At 37.7% G+C, this 17,317-nt stretch overlaps 1 protein-coding gene across 4 annotated transcripts in view; it reads right to left on the reverse strand.

Moving 5' to 3' along the window:
* LOC124182552 (protein rhomboid) overlaps window positions 1-17,317 on the reverse strand; it is a 122,419-nt gene that overhangs the window by 38,215 nt on the left and 66,887 nt on the right. Inside the window, exon 1 of one of the 4 annotated variants that reach the window (XM_046569982.1) lies at window positions 16,347-16,516. The exons of 2 other annotated variants lie outside the window; for them this stretch is intronic. In XM_046569982.1, the coding sequence (XP_046425938.1) occupies window positions 16,347-16,452 (106 nt within the window). In that variant the 5' untranslated portion in view covers window positions 16,453-16,516. Of the gene's footprint in view, window positions 1-4,017; window positions 4,095-16,346; window positions 16,517-17,317 lie in introns of those variants that run through there. One more of the 4 variants, XM_046569983.1, reaches the window with a different exon arrangement.

Here is a 17,317-nt window from a genome sequence, read left to right on the forward strand (position 1 = left end):
TATGCCAAGTATTTGGTATACACAAATGTAAAATGAGTGTGAAGGATAATAAGAAAGAGAATAAAAAGATTGAAAATACATCACTCGGATCCTTCACAGTTGCAAGAAAAAAGTGGATTTCCCAGAACGTCAGAAAACGAGATAAACTTGCAAGTAATGATACGTTGATGAGGCCTACAGGGATACCGCGTCAAAAAAAAAAAAAAATACGTGCCTGAAACCCTACCCCTGTAGTGGTGTGAAAAAGGATTTTTTAAAGACAAATAATTTGAATTTCATTTCACAGAGGCATTCAGTTCTCGAGTGGTACGCGAAAAAATATTTGTACGCTTCTTTTTTTCTTCGCCATTAGCGTACGAGCTTAAATATTGACTGTAGGGGATAAAAAGTTAAAGACCAAAATTGTACAAATATAATTCCCTAGAAGCTGTTTCTGTTAATTTATGCCCTAAAGTCAAAAATAAATAAGAGAATGCAACAGTTTAAGGTTGCCGCTTTTTTCATGTTTAATTTGAAAACTATCATCTAAGAAAAAAAATGTAAAGACCGAAGTTCCAGAAAATTGAATTTCCTACAAGTTTGGTCTTTACGATTTTTTGTTAAAATTGAAAGTGGCCAATATAAGCAACAGCAGGATTTGATCGCCGTTTCAAATTTACACTAACAGCGACTCCCCTGCCCCACAACCATTGAAACAAGAAAAATGCAACGGCGGAATCAATGTTATTTCAGGTCGATTATTTCAACATAATGACTGGGCTACTGTGCAAAAGGCTGTTCTATGTCACGCCATTCGTCCACTATTAATCGCTTCTGGGCCATCGTATGCGCGATAAAGGCTGACAATGGGCCAGCCACAAGGTTTCGTGTCACCCGGCACAAATGAAATGATGCCCTCAAGTACGAGATGCAAGTACATTCACAAACCCACAGCCTCTTGTACATGTGCGGTCTGTTGTCGTAATCACGTTCGCTTAGCTTCGGCTTCTTATTGGCGGACACTGAACTCCAACCAGTCTATTTCCGCTAATTACGTCGCGTTCACCCATCCGCACTTACGTCCCTGTCTACTCGCTGTGCAATCGCTCATTTGCCTTTATACAACCGATCTCTTCTGCTGAACAAAGGCTTGTCCTGGCCACTCGACTCCGCTTGGTCGACCGTCCGGTTTTCCGCCGAGTGTCAATTTTGTCAATTGTGAGTGTCTGCTCCACGGTGGTCGGATCAGAGGCGTTCGTTTCGCGGTGGTTTGGTGGAACGTTAAGCGCTTGGTAGTCTAACCCTCGCGCTTATCTTGGCTTACGTAGGCTCGCGCGCTATCGTAATTATCGATTGCCTAGTCTTGGCTATAAATGCGACAACATCCGCGGCCTTACAATAACAACTCAGTTTTTCATGAAGCTTTCTGACGACTTCAGCCCATTCAAACTCTTACTCGCTATCGTACGTAAGCGCGCAGGTTATCCACTGTTTATTAGACGATGGTGAGCTACGCATAGAATTATGTCTCGTCAGCAATAGCTAGTAAGAGTAAGCTCTTTCTCCAACATGGTGTGGACGAGCTATTCGCAATTCGTAATCTTTTCGATTGCCCATATAATATATCTCATCAGGCCTCTCTAAGAATTGATAAAGACAGAAGCAGTACCTGAATTAAGTAGCTGAAACGTAACCAAGCCCAAGAAATACTTGAAGTCACGTTTATAATGTGTTACGTGGGCGGCTGTGCGCGTGTAATAATTGAACGATAAAAAGAGAGAGAAAGAGAGAGAGCGAGATGACGATCCGAAAACTGCACCCCTTTAAAATTTTCAAGCCAACACGAATACATGGACACTGCCGAGCATTTGCAAATATGTAAATGGCTCTTGTGGGATGCAATGTTTTTGGAATATATCAATCCACCTTAGCTTCGAGGACGCAGCATTAGTGTCGTTATATACATAGCATGTACCTACTTACGGGGATTGTTCGGTACCACACGAACACATTTGTAATAACCTGCAACGATATATCGTTATGCTGCCGTGATAACGCTAAAGTGCTATTATAGCCTTATATCAACAGGCTACGGGTGCATAACGCTATATTAGCACTGCTGTTATAGCGTATTATTCACATCGTGGAAGTATAATAATGCCCTGCCTCATTATGAATATATTCCCATACTGGTATTTACTCTGGTATCTACTTCTAATGGGCATATAATGTGTCCAAACAAGCATGTGGCGCATGTTAATGCCGTGACATGAACCCTTTGTGGTATCGGAAGGCACATAACAGACATGAAAATGTATTCGTAGTGGAAGCGTTTTCAATCCATCCAAATACTCAAAAGTGTGTATTGGGCGAGTTAGCTACAAATATGGCAAAGAAAACCTTGACTAAATAATAGTTTCAAAAATGTAACTAAACCTTATTAAGTTGGACATATTTAAGAAATGCTCTGTGATTTACAAAAAAATTTCAAACACTCAGTTTCAATTGTAAATGCCATGTCAAGATCGACCTACAAAAAGAATGTCTCCCGTGATATAACTGTAATCCATCTGCCTACGAGCAGCATGGTTTTTATGTGGTGTAAACGACGAAATCGGCAAATAATTATCAAATTACACGAAACAAAACATTCAAATACTTAATCAATAATTCAATTTTTTTTCATTTGGGATTTGAGATTGTTGAATATTTTTGTTGCGCTGAAGGGATATTGTTCAAATTCAATTAAACTGGCTTTGACTTTAGTTGATTAATCTTAGTTTGGTAATATTTTGTTTTCGGCACTTTTTTAAATCGATTCTTTCATTCATTCTTGATGCAAATCGTTCCTATGATTACGGAGATGAACAAAAAGTAGTTTCGCATTTCATTTAAGCGAGGCATCAATCAATATTATGATGTTTTCTAAAGACAAGACACAATCATGTTACATTCTACCGTCAATATTCTGTTATGAAATGCGAACGGGGCGTAGTTTACACCCTGTTGACCTGCTTTTTTTACTCTTCTTGAGTTGACCTGAAACTGACTTATGTCGGTTTCTGAAATAAGCCGTTAAATTATTGGGAATATAAAAAACAACATGAATATCCTAACATGCAGATAAACGACCTCGCAGTAGGGTTGCTCTATTAGCATATAAAAAAATGTACCACCCAAATCCCTGACCGAATATCGAGAAAGTAGTCTTTCTCTTCGAATCGGAAAAAACCAATCTTGAGAGGCGGAGGTGAACGAACATACATCAAAAAGTTTCGTCACCTCCACTGGTGCAGTACCTATTCGATTCATCATGCTCTAACTTTTCGCATAACTACATTACGATCAGCTTCAAGTTTTTTACGAAGCTTGGAATAACACGAGTTGGGAAAAATGTACGCAAGGCTGTCTCAAATTGGAACAGTATTCTTTTTTTTTTTTTGCTCAAGGTAGATCTAAATATTAGTTGTTGCCGCATGAAAAATCTTTTCGAATCAAAGAATTTTTAAGTCAAGTCAGAAAGGATTCTCAAAGTGATTTTTCTCCGTTGAAATTACATGTGTAAATGAACGTGCTTAAATTAGTTTCGTCGCATAATTTTCCAAAATACTAAAGGGTATTATCATTAAATTATCTTGAAGTACGATAATTTTCATGTTGCAGCAATCATAAATTATTTTTTGAGTAAAATCAATATCTTATGCATATTTTTCTCAAAGGCGGGTAGAGAATGACTTCAACGGTCTGCGGAAAAAATGCATTATCATTTGTATCAAAATGAAGTTAGTCCCACTATCAAACTATACTATTTAATTGTATTCAAAAATGTTGTCAAGAAACTGGGATAAATATGTTTTTTTTTTTTACACATTATTGAAATGGAAAAACGTCAGATAGAATGAGGTACCTCTCAGACACGAGCTAAATATTCTGTGCTTCTGCGTGATTTTCAATTCGGTGAAAACTGACGATTTACAACTTGTTTCAGTAAAAGAAAAAAGAGCGTTGCCCTGATATAGAATAGTAATGTATACCTACAATGTTCAACTTTGAGATATGAAACTAAAGAATTCTGACACTGTTTCGATTTATACATTGCTCGAGAGCGGACAGCGTGTTTTTTATACGTTCACCGGCGCCATGTTTATTTTTTCACTGACATACATAGGTTGGAGTGGCGCTATGATCGTTTTCTCCGGCTACCAACTCTTACAAATCAAATTCACTAGAATCAACGTACAAGGTGAAACGCGTCTAATTGTAAATTCGTTGATGCTTCAAGAATACAAATTCGACTGTTACAGGCGATGTTACAAGCATACCAACATGAAGCAGTATAGCTTAGGCACATAATACCTACTTCCTACTTCCGGGTGCCGGACGCGCCACAGTTTACGGATCAACAGTTGTGTGCCTAGCCTTGTAGACGTTACACGGACCGTCTTGTGTTCAAATAAGATCACGTTCAGCCCATACCTGTGGCCGTATATAAGATCCATTAATACCGGATTGAGCGTATGCTCACCAAAAATGGATTTCAACATGCATACAGAGATGCAAAAAACCTCTGAACGGTGCATTGCTCGCCTTCTATCTCCAATCGACGAGACGTCAAATGGAACCCACTAATGGAAAAGGTCTTCATTCCGAATAGATCCAATTTGGTCAACAGACGAAACAAGAAAAGAGAAACCGTTCGAGCGAAAAAAAGCTCATCATGCCATGTGTATGAAAGTGTTCCGTGTTGTCCCGCATGTACTGATGGACTCCTTCAAGCAATCTTGCAGCGTCACATGACTTGACATCTACGCAATGAATTATACGGAATAATTACAGTTGCGTCAAAATGATGTTTATGCAACAAATGTTCTGGGGAATTTTGTGGAATCAGCTTCTAAACCAAATCTGATTTTCTTATCACTGTAGGGTACTTAAAGAATGATTTTTCTGTATAAGAACGTACGCTGTGACCTTTCGGAATTGGGATGTGTCGTACTACCCCAAAATACTGTATTTCCTTCTGCACTTGCCTGCAGTATAACATGAAGAATAATAAGTTGACAGAACATATTCTGTAAAAACGCTATTCCCAAACGGCTTATTATTAGAACTGATCTTCTTGCAGCACGCAGAAGATCTGAGTGTAATTCCACACTCTCAGAAAAGAATATAGTATATGGTTAGTTCCTGCTTCGTTGAAAACTTACATTTCACACTCTTGTCTCAAACATTCTTATTTATAGTTGTTTGAATCACCATATTGTTAACGCAACGATATTTTACAATTACCTTGGCTGAAAAAAAATCAATATTACCATTAATATTGTTCGACACGAAACTATCTTTACATAGCAAGACGAACTATTCTCCTCGAATTCACTGTATCATCATCATGGTATGTGAAACTATACTATATGTAATTCCACTAACCAGATTTTTACGTTTGAATAAATTTTCTTGACTGTTGTGAACAATTATGAAGGAGTGAAAAATTTTTGGCCTGTCCGTCATCTGTCAAAATAAATTTACACATTTATTAAGACGTTTCGGTCGGGTATGGCCATCCATCCTCAGTTCTGTGAAATGATAAAATTACAGAATTAAACCTATGTTAAGCATGGCAATCAATACATACGAATAACGAAATTGCACATTTCTAAGATGGGCATTTACCACGCGGTTTTCAGAGTATCTACCGCTTTGGAGGTTAGGACCCTCTTTAACAATTTAAACTTAATATGTGATGCAAATAGACTAAATTAAGCTAAAAACATGTTGTATGGGCACAAAAACATTGTAGGGAAGAGCGAACTACGTATAAATATGTACTAGACATTGAAACTTGCAAATTTTTACTTCTTTTAGGATATCCACCTGACGAAAGCGGAGAAGTGATCGAGCGGCATCGTTAATAATTTAGTCAATAAGGATTAAAAAAAGGCCTGAGCCCTACAAAAGATGGGGTAGTAATGATTTTGATACATGTTATTTCGTTCCGAACCCTAATGAAAAATCGAATGTTTTCAGCTTGATTTAGCCTATTTGTATCAGATATTAAGTTTTAATTGTAAAAGAGGTTCCTAACCTCGAATGCGGCAGATACTCTGCAAATCGCGTGGTAAATGTCCACCTTAGAGATGTGCAATTTCGTTATTCGTATGTATTGATTGTCATGCTTAACATAGGTTTAATTATGTAATTGTATTATTTCACAGAACTGGGCATGGCCGGCCACGCCCGACTGAAACCTCTTCATAAACATATAAATTTATTTTGACAAATGACCGACAGACCCAAGATTTTTCACTCGTTCATATTTATCACTTTAAATTCATTGCTAGTACTCACAATTATTCCTTTGTAATTTCGTCTATAAATAGCCCATTAAAATTAAACGTCACACTCCACTAATTTGAAATAATAGCAATGTCACTGATATGATGGAAAAGCTTTGTATGAGTGGGGGAAAATTAACATATTTTCAAAGAGTTGGGCTGAATTAGTGTTTGAAGCGTATCTCCGGCTAGTACTGTGAGTGACCTCGGTGCAAGTCCCTTCGAATGCAATGATTTTCATATAATTGATAAATGCGTTTTCCATCGATTGGTTGTTGAGAATAAGTCATCGTTAACTCAAGTGTATCTGCGGTATATCGCTTATGACGTAAAACTACATATCATAATTGATCACAGAACTATTCTTTATTCTGGTCATATTAACACAGTTACATGTGTATTAATCGACAAATTTTCGTTTGCCCCAAATACGGGCGGCCTTAAATCGGGCAGAATCCACCTCGGTTTGTGTACATAGTTACTTCTACTATACGCATATAGTAGATTTCAATAATAATATGATGGTAATCCGTACCATAATATCACAGTTATTTTAAACAACATAATATGGTAGTCACCTCTAGTCACTCTATTATATTATTAAAATATGGTAAACTAGCTTTCACCCGCGGCTTCGCTACCGTGGTTCTCATATAAGGAAAAATAACGGAGTTTTTGTCAGTAGAAATTGAGGCACCATACAAAGCATTATATTAGGAAGCTACTATATACGATAGGGGCACCGTGCCTCACTATGCGAGATACGAAGAAGAAACATGTATATATAATTATATATAAGAAGTTTATTCCGAAAAGCATGGTGGATGAAATTTTGGCACTGCTTCGCTGACAAAGCTATATGGCTGACTTAGGCTTGGACGGATGAGATGGTAAAGTAGGCGAGGCGGCAGCACGTGTTTGTTTTGCTAGGATGGTAATGTAGGCGAGGCTACACCCGCCATCTCGCGGTGACGGTCCGAATTTCCAAACGCATAGTGTACATTCCATGTCGTAAGGCGATATATTTATCATATTTTTATGACTTTTTCAACTAATATAACCCATTTTGCGTAACTTATATAGCCTATATCACTCTCTGGCGCATAAACTCTATCTATACAAAAGGACATGTCGATCCGTTGCTTGGTTGCTGTATGAAATACGGATAAACCAACAAATACATTTTAACATTTACAATATTGGTAGGTATTCAACTATATTTTTCTAAGACTGCAAATCTCGAAAATCAGCGTGAGATTAAAACCTCACTCACAAGGAGAACATAAAACCTCTGGGATATGGATTCTGTTTAAAATTTCTGCAGTTATTTCCTTGGCATAAAGTATATAGAGTCCGATTTGTGGACCTGATACTTTCCTTGACAGTGCATCTTGATTTAAGAGCATCGGTTGTTCAAGTGAGGGGATCTAGGTAACTACCTATAGAGTGATGTGGCTCCTTGCAAATAAGACGATGCCTGCACGATCGCTATGAAAAACCCATTCGCTTCTTTGCAAGCATTACATATTTACAGCATTATGGAAACGGACGGTTAATATTTAAGCCGATTGTCAGAGTCGAGCTTTGATGCAGCAACTTTGCCTGTGGGCGCAGCACGTTTCCGGGGAATACTAAAAAAACGGTAATCTCGGTCGAGCTGTGCATAACGTTTCATGTTTGCATAAGAGCTTATGCACTGCTCGAGTACAGCCAGCCAGATTTTGCCATGCATACCTTTCTAGCACGAGCATTGACCTGCAGTGTGAGCACCTGGCTTTTCAACGCAGTTTTGCACCGATGCCGAGATGCGCCGAAAGTTGAGCTAGCCGACTGCGGCTTCGTTGAACGTTCCGTTGAACTGGCGAAGCCATAGAACATCTTCTTATGCCCGAGCAGTCCCTGGTACTCCGATGAATGGAAACTTTGTAAGTCGACGAGGTGTGGCGGCAAGAGTCAGAGGCGAGGTGAGCGGTGCGGGTAACACGTAAATGGAAAAGGCAACGCGGAATATTATATGGATGTAGGTGTACTGGATGGCGGAGACTGAAGGCTAAATATAAAGGTCCGCACACTCTTGAAAAGTGAATAACGCGTTTTTTCTGGCAGCGTTAATGACTGACGGAGATGTTCTTTCCAATTGCACGTGATTTAATGAGGTGTAGTTGAGCTCGCGTTTCTTGTCAACTCCAGCTACTGGCACGCCTGTCTTTATAACATGCTGCGACTCGAGAATGTCTGTGTGGAAAGTCATTTCTTTACTCTCGTATTTTGAAAGGATATCTTGTCAGTACTTTGCGGCGTGCAGATTATCGTGCTATCCAATGAATACTATCCGTACGTCAAAACTCAAGCGCATGCTAGATGTACGGAAATATGGGTATATGAAAACGGGAATAATATTTTGGAAAGTGTAATGAATCGAAAAAGGTGCGAAATAATCTAACAATAAGTTAGAGAAACAAGGTGCCACCAAATCATTAGTCCGTCACTTTCCTATACTGTGAGGTTTATGAATCTGGGAATTATTATACGGCTGCATATTTCGCTATTTGTATTGTTCTTCACATAGCGAATTTCGTGGTATCACACATTGCTTTCTTTTTGTGAATATTTGGTTGCCCGAATGTACTCGCAATTCGAGATACATCTTTTTCCATTTCAAACGTATGTGGAAGTCATTGTTTACTTTTCTTGAAAAATACGGCTATACCGTCAAATATTTCTTCCATTTATTTCTAATTATTCTAATTTTTAAAATTTTAAATTCAGTCTGTACATTAAAGAGTGGTATATTATTATACGTTGACGATATTAAATTTTACCAGACTTTTTCCAATACTGACAATAGCAATTGATTCTATGAAGTAAATGTGACAATATTGAATAATTTATGAACGTCAGGAAATCTTCGATAGCCCATTAAAATAAGGTTTGAAATTTACTTAAACCTCCTAGGTTTAAGGTAGTACCGTGATAGCAGCAGTCCTCAACTTCCAGAGAAATATCCCCTGTATAAAACATTATAACCAAAGTAAGAAGTAGTTGAGATACAGTACACCTTTGCGCCTCCTCTCACATGCGCAGAAGTATAAAAATTTTCACATTGCGTCTTTTGTCTGACTTGGCAACGTTGCATTCTAACTCAGTATCTCTTGCCCCTCAAGCATGTGTTGTAGAGAAATGTATTGTTATGAAATCAATTTGAGGTTAGTTATAATTGGAGACTGAAAATAATACACAATGACTTCGCGATTAAAACCTGTACCGTAACCTATATCCGCAAAGTTCTGACATTTATTTCAATTCGTTGGGCCTTTATGGCATTTTAAACTTCCCGCGTAGGGCAACGTTGCCAAGTCACTATTTCTCACGGGTCAGGTTATGAGAGAAAGTTCGAAAATCATTAAAAGCAACAAACTTTAAGAATTATTTACAAAAAAATGAATACTGCTTGTTTATGTTTTTTTTTGAAAAAAATTACTTGTTATATCCTCAATTAATAATTCTCAGTTTTTAAAAAAAATTCTAAGTAAAGTATGGCTGTTATTAAATAAAATGCTCACTCTAACTACGGTCGGGATAGGGAATACATGTAAATTGTACGACTTTTGATCGCTAATATTGCAAAATTTAGTACCGCAAAGACTATTAAAAAAAATTCCTACGTATAAAGGACACTTCAAATTATGTGTATTCAAAAATTGAAAGATATTGTAAGAAAAGTGATTTATCACGGTACTACCTTAAATATAAATTAAAGGTCACACATATTAATCAACTGCAATAGGATTTGAGCAATGTTACATCACACCGAATATTCATCAGCTTCTGGATTGGAGATCTCGATCTGCGTAAGTGTATGTGACAACGTTACCGCGAGATCCGAAATGGAGTCAGCATATACGGCTCGGAACGATCGTTCTCTCTCAATAAAAAACGAGACGGCATTCGCTTTTTCCGCCAACGCCAGTATAGTCGAGAGGAACTCGGTCGAGACTTTATTGTTATTGAATAATCAGCATAAAAAAAAGGAGGTGCGGTGCTACGCCTCGCCTCGCAGATCAATTCCAGCTCGCATATAGAGCATAAAAGGGTTTCCGCGCTAGGGACCAGGTACGTAAGTGGGCATGCCGAGCTGTCTGTTAGGCGAATACCTGCGCAGACACATGTGGAGGCAATTGCGTATAGAGAAACGTAAAAGGGCGCAGGCATCAAACGCGAATGGAAATATCGTGCCCGCACACTTTTGCTATTGTAACGGCGCTTCCACCCAACGAGGATAAACGCTTGCCGTTACCACTGCAGGAATGATTTATCTACAAATTTGAATAACATGAGGGTTATATCTTTGGGCAACGGTTCATATTGTATCTTCCTTCTTTATATACTGTTTCAAGACGCCTGGGTGTTTTCGGGGTAGGGGGCAGGACCGCCTGATCTTGGAGGACACAATGGAGAATTTTTCCTTTCTTGTTATTTTCGTTGTTATTTGGGGGTGACTGGGGGTTGGGAAAAAGACAATGTCCGGGAAGGAGAACGGAAAGACCGCAAAGTGGAAACAAAGGAAACACTCGTCTACGTTACGTATTTGTCATCTACGATTCGGTTTTTCTTTTTCTGTGTATCAGACTCGGCATGCAGCGACTGATCGTTTCGTGAGACGAGTGAACAGTGTTTAGAACTGTTGTTAATGTACGCTGTTATGGGACAAAAATAGACTACGGCAGTCTTAGAAAACTGAAAACATCCGGGTCTGCGGAATCACTGTATGGCGTATATGCATTTGAATATCAAAATTCTTGAGCTTCACCGTGTAAGTAATTTGGTACTTTCTTCTGCGTTTGGAAAAATCACGGTAAAATTTCTTGCAATAAAATGAAGGATGAAATGAGGACTGATCTTGATTTGATACCTTAAGCAGAGCTTACTATAGCATCTGATTTTGTCTATCGTTGGAGTGAAAGGAGCTCGGCGACATCGTAGAACCAACTGATAAAAGTAGTGTAGCATTCTTTAATCTCCAAAATTGAAACCGTATCTAATGTTTGCAGTTTCGTGTAAAAGTAACTAATTGTAAAATTCTAGATAAATGAAGTACAGGATACAAAGTTTAATATCTTTTTAAGAACAAGTTCGTTTCGACAGACGAATCCAACATTATAAGGTAGATGAATTATTTCAAAACTGCGCACACGGGACATAGCTGATAACTGTATACCTATCTTTGGTCCAATTAAACTTTTCGCTTGATCGACGTTCCACTCTTATCTTATTCTCTCTAAAAATCTACTCTCCACGGACAATCGAGGGTTCGATGAAAGAAGCGGGAAGAAACATTCACCCCTCAACCGTACTTGCGATTTCAATCTGTAGTAGTACCTTTGCCTTTGTTCACTGTACTGATACCGGTATTTTTTTTATACTTTTTTTGCCAGTAATCGATATCACGTTGTATGAAACAATACAGCGGTTCGCGTACTGTCAAGCTTTGAGTAGCACGATCTGTGCCGTTGACATCTCAGTACAGAGAGTTTGCATGCGTACAAAGTGATTCGTCGCAATCGCGTGTACGAAAGTACCCACATGTACACATGAGGGGAGGTTGATTCTGCCACTTGGTAATTTGGTTTGCTGTACGTTTGGGCGGTGAATGCGAAGCTGTCACACAAATACTGGACTTCCCTTTCCCGTTCTGCTCTCACTATATGGACGGAAGAAGCAGACGCAGACACTGCTGTTAACGACGTCAAGTGAGCATTTTGGATATGCACGGCTTACTTGAATTCTATACACGCAAAGCAGCGTGAGATCACGAATCGTATAAAATGTGTATGGTTGAATGTTGGGTAAGGTCAGTTGGAGTCATGTGATATCATGCCAAGTTACTGAAAGTCATGTAAGGTCCGATGAAACAACCCAGTCAAACTCATTTAGTGATGTGAAAACGTGCAGAACCAGTTAAAACCATGAGACACAACGTTCATTTCTAACACATAGTTTTAAGATGGAGATCTGCAGTAAAACTCAGGTTAATTCACGTTGGTATCTTCATTAGACGGTATTTAAAGTGTTACGAAGCCAATGGTAAGACAATAAGGCAATTGATTGAAATCTACTGAAATTGTGTAAAATGTAATATCGAGCCTTTACTCTTTGTCAAAAAGGTTTCAAAGCGTAAATTAAAACGCGTGGTGATGTCGCTAATTACATTTTGAGTGGAACCGAGTGACCCGAAGCTATCGGATAGAAATTTTCGAAAGTTTATCTGAAGCAAACAGAAATCACTCGAACTTCCGTGCAATATTCCAACGAAGTGTTTAGAATTTACGAAGTTACTGTACAAAGTTACGAAGTCACAGAGTTGGCTGTTCGGGGTTGACGATCGGTGCGGAGTGAATAACCTGCCTTGTTCGCAGATTATATCTGCTTTTATGTTACAATGGAAGCCTCGGTCAATGGTTGCAGGACATTTTCAGAGAAAGTTGCCTCGTCAGCGTGCCCCTCAAATTTACCTCGAGGGTCTTAACCGAGTCTTTCATGTTGCCAATTTATTTTTCAGGTTACAGTCTGTGTGATCACCACCATCCATGAACTCCGAACCTATAAATGACCCTCGTATTTTTTCCTTGTATCGTCCTACCTGTTTCTTCACCTGCGGGCTTTATCTGTACGGCTGTCACGATATCAAATTACTTCAACCAAAATCATACGACCAAATTATTTCACGTTTATTACACAGGTTTGCCCAGCGGCATGCGATGTTCATGTCGTTGACAGGTGGGGCCTAAACTATAACCGCGATTATGTGAATAAAGAAAAATATTATCATCAGTTTGAATCATTGCTCGGTGTTCGTTGACTAAGTGTTTATGCTGTATTAGATGGATTGTTCATGCCTTGCGGACGAAATATTTCACTGTGGTTAGTTGTTTTGCTTTCATTTAGCACGTAAACATATTTTGACACCGGTCTTTCCATTCTGCTCTCTTCGCTTTTCAAACACGCAAGTGTTTCTGGATTCTAATAAAATCTGTTTTTGCTTCCATGCCCCGAAGACATTTAATAATTGTATCGTTATGCAGCACGGTGTGTCTATAATATAATATTATATAATGGTACGACGCAAGGTGGAAACAATGGCCAGCTATGCAAACATATGTATTTCCTCCAGATTGTTATGCACAAACTTGTTGGGAAAAATAATCCGAACTATCCCAATTATTATTAGATACATTGCATGCACACATTAGTATACATACACATGCACGAAAGTTTGTTCAAAGATATTTATTTACATTAACACACAGCATAGCTTCCTGAATTCTCTCGCTGTCTGTTTAAATTAATTAATTAGCTAATTGAAATAGTTGGATATATTCCACTTAACTGCGTACTAACATTTATTCCCAACCACTCTTTTTCTATTCTACTTTGAACTGACGGGATTTTTTTTCTTATTTTGAATATATACTGAATACAATGCTGTTGTGCATCAGCACACAACTAAGATGCCAACATGCATTCAAATTCTATAACCCGATAATTCAGCTATTTTCTAGAATTAATTTTTCATAAAATTGTCAATACGGACACGCCGAATCCGGTATATGACCCTAGCAGGTCAGTCCATATGGCGCTGTCCGACAGTTGCAACCAGCACACACCTGACAAGACAACATGTTCATTCGAGATTTGCCAATCAAACAATAAATACCTTTTTTCAAGAGTAAATCAAGGCACAAAATGTCACCAACGCAGGTTTTTCCCGTTTTACAACATTCGGTTGTTTAACAGATATGGACGGTAACCAGCCTAGAAAGCGTGACCACGAAGGGTCGCCTATTGTTTAAGTTTCAAAAATTTATCTCATTTTTTCCTACCCTCTGACATATCTCTTCACTTTTACAGAAATCCTATAATTCGTAATATTTCCACCAATGAGAAATCCCAAAAGCATGCATTTTATCCACTTCCGTCTGTTACTATTAAGCCAAATTCGCTCCCACTCCTACTATCACACACAACTGAAACATTCGGAAAATCTAGCGTTAGTTAGTCGTCTCTATAAGGATCTAAGACTCCTGGAGTTGATTTGCCAGAAACTTGGACTCTCGTTAAATTTCTTCTATTTCGACTATTTCTTTACTCGAACTATTGTTTCTTAATCATTTCAACTCACCATCAATTCACAATTATAACCCCTGAACACCGTATTAAAATTCTAATATATTGTGTGACTAGTACTTGTATGACTGAATCGAATTGTTTTTAAAATACCTACCATCCTTTAGTCAGAATTGTAGGAATTCATCGCCGTCTAACACCTAACTCCAATAGTTATACCGCGACCGCGTGAATAAATGTCATGATTAATTTCTTTCTCAATCCACCGCCGTGTCTGTTAATTCGGCATCATCTCGCAACTCTTTTCCTATAGATATCGATTTCACACGTGCAAATTATGAATATTGAAAAGCTTTCTCGATTATACGTATTAGACAAACGGAAAGTACCCAATAAACACCGAATGGTGGATATACGTCGAAATCTTACGGAATACGTATAATGATTAGTCGAATGTCCGCCACTTATACGTATTTTTATACGAAATACGTAAATTTGTTAATAGTAACTCAACATTCTGACCTGTTAATAAACGTATTATTTACGTTTTTAGGGTATCAATTGTATATTAAACGTATTAATTATTCATCTATTTAACGAATCTAACGTTTATTATTTCTACCCATACCAATTTTACACTGAGTTTTCGTATAAACTTCCTAATTTATACCATTCGGTGTTTATTGGGTAATGATAAATTTTTTTGTATACCGAGCGTGTATTCACAGGAGTCTTCAACGCAAACAAAATAGATTCATGGTACATTTGAAATAACGATTTCTGGAGTACAGTAAAGATGATTTAATACCACTATCAAGACCTCTGTATTATAAATGCCAAATCCTCCTATTCACTTTGCATTTTATGTTCGCAGCGTATAATTTAAAAATAGATTAATAGTTGGGTGGGCTCCAAAATTATAGTTTCTAAAAACCAACACGTCATTGGTTTCAATTTGAAAATCTGATAAAATTCTTAAAAAACTTGTGGCAGAAATAAAAATTTTTACCTCTAGTCAGAATGGTCCAGCTTTCCATTATTATTTTTTTAAGATTCTTTTTCGGAGGAAAAATTCGGAGACAGTCTACTACGAGTGGTTGCTCAAATATTTTAAAATATAACACCGGATATTTGAGTTTTTTCAGAATTTTCCAACCTAATCTATGTTTTGCATTTTTTACTTTTTAAAAATAAAAAATCTTTTTTGAAAAGTCTAAATTTTTTTTTCAATCCTGGGTTGTGTGTAAAAATCTTTAGGCAGCAGCCCACAAAGGACTGACAATTGCTTTTATTTTTATGCAATTTTTTTCGGCAAAAAAATACTGCAAATTTCAATCATTTAAAATAATGTGAAACATTTCGTTTGAAGGCTGTGACCAATCAGCATTTCTAGAACTGGGTTTTCAACAAAAAGTATGAATAGGGTACAATCTCGGTATCTGGCTACGTTGAAGAGTAGCACAGAGCTATTACCAAGTATTTCATAATATTCACAGGAATGCAATTTTAATTAATTACACAGGAACAGTGAAGGTCCTCTCTGCACAAAAACTAAAAAATCTAAAAATCCCCTTGACGGATTTCTTTTAGAATTCTGAACTATGTCAGCGAAATGAAAATTTTACTGAAAATGTTGTATATCTTAATAATTTTGATAAGCTTCGTAATTATCGTTCAAATTACATGACGAAAAAATCTTATTTACAAGAAAGATAAGGAACCACAATTCAAACAAATATTGTCGGTATCAGGATATAACTGATACGACGCAGACATTGCCTCTTTTCTGACTTACCTAACCCGATGCGCTCGAGTTGAAAACTTAAAGCTTTACATTGCTCATATTTTGACTGTCAGTATACAAACACCCGTCTAACGACGATAACTATCATGCCCAAAGAACAATACCTGCAGTAGTTTCGAGTTTCGTCATTTTCGTGCTCGTGGATTCGCAGTTTGAACGGCGCGGTGAACAGCAATTTCGTTTCGTTGATATTTCCATTTCCACTTCCATTCACATAATCAGTCCTGAAGTGTTGACTAATTGTAAGAGAATAAGCGAGACACTCTGCGTATACATGCAGCGCTGCTCCCGCGAGCGCGACAACTGATTGCATGGCATTTGCAAGAGGTCGAAAATTCTGATAAACTGATAAGCGTCCACACGAGGTGATTCTATTATCAGCCCATGTGAGCTTCGTATCTTGTCTTTTTTCTTATCTATGGCTGAACATGGGCCGATCCGTCAACGGTCAACCAGCTTTTTAGGGTCAATATTCCAATCTGGTTACAAATTCAATAAATATGTTATACTCTATGGCGAAGTGTGAAAATCCTTCAGTTTTTGTATCCTGACGCCTTGTCATTTACGCAAAGGACGCTGACCAAGTTCATTACGTTCACAAATTTAACTCTAGTCCTATAATTTCTTTTCTTTGCAACTGAAAGAATATTATTTGACACCTGTTTTCGGGTAGATGTTCAGAAAATGCCGAGAAATACATTTGTTAGGTTCTAAGTCTTGTATTGTACATGCTTAAGGAATCGACATTTTGAGAGTGGGCTGAAAATCGGTATAATAAATACTTTGGGGATATGGAATGTATCCACAAAATTCAATATCCCTAGAATATTTATACCGATTCAATTATTATCCCATTTCCATCTCACTCAGCAAATTTCAAGTAATACTGCGCAGTGTCTATCTTTCCACTCAAAAAATTAAACCCAAGTTATTTCTATCCCTTTTGCATATTCAGGATTGAAGATTGCGAAAAAACGAGGTGCTGAAAATTCTAAGACGGATGTTTGATCTGAAAACGTGATAAAATTGATTTTCACACTGTTTCTCATAAACAATGAGGTTTAAAGGGTTCTAA

Source organism: Neodiprion fabricii, chromosome 5 (assembly GCF_021155785.1).
Source record: "Neodiprion fabricii isolate iyNeoFabr1 chromosome 5, iyNeoFabr1.1, whole genome shotgun sequence".
Taxonomy (NCBI): Eukaryota; Metazoa; Arthropoda; class Insecta; order Hymenoptera; family Diprionidae; genus Neodiprion; species Neodiprion fabricii.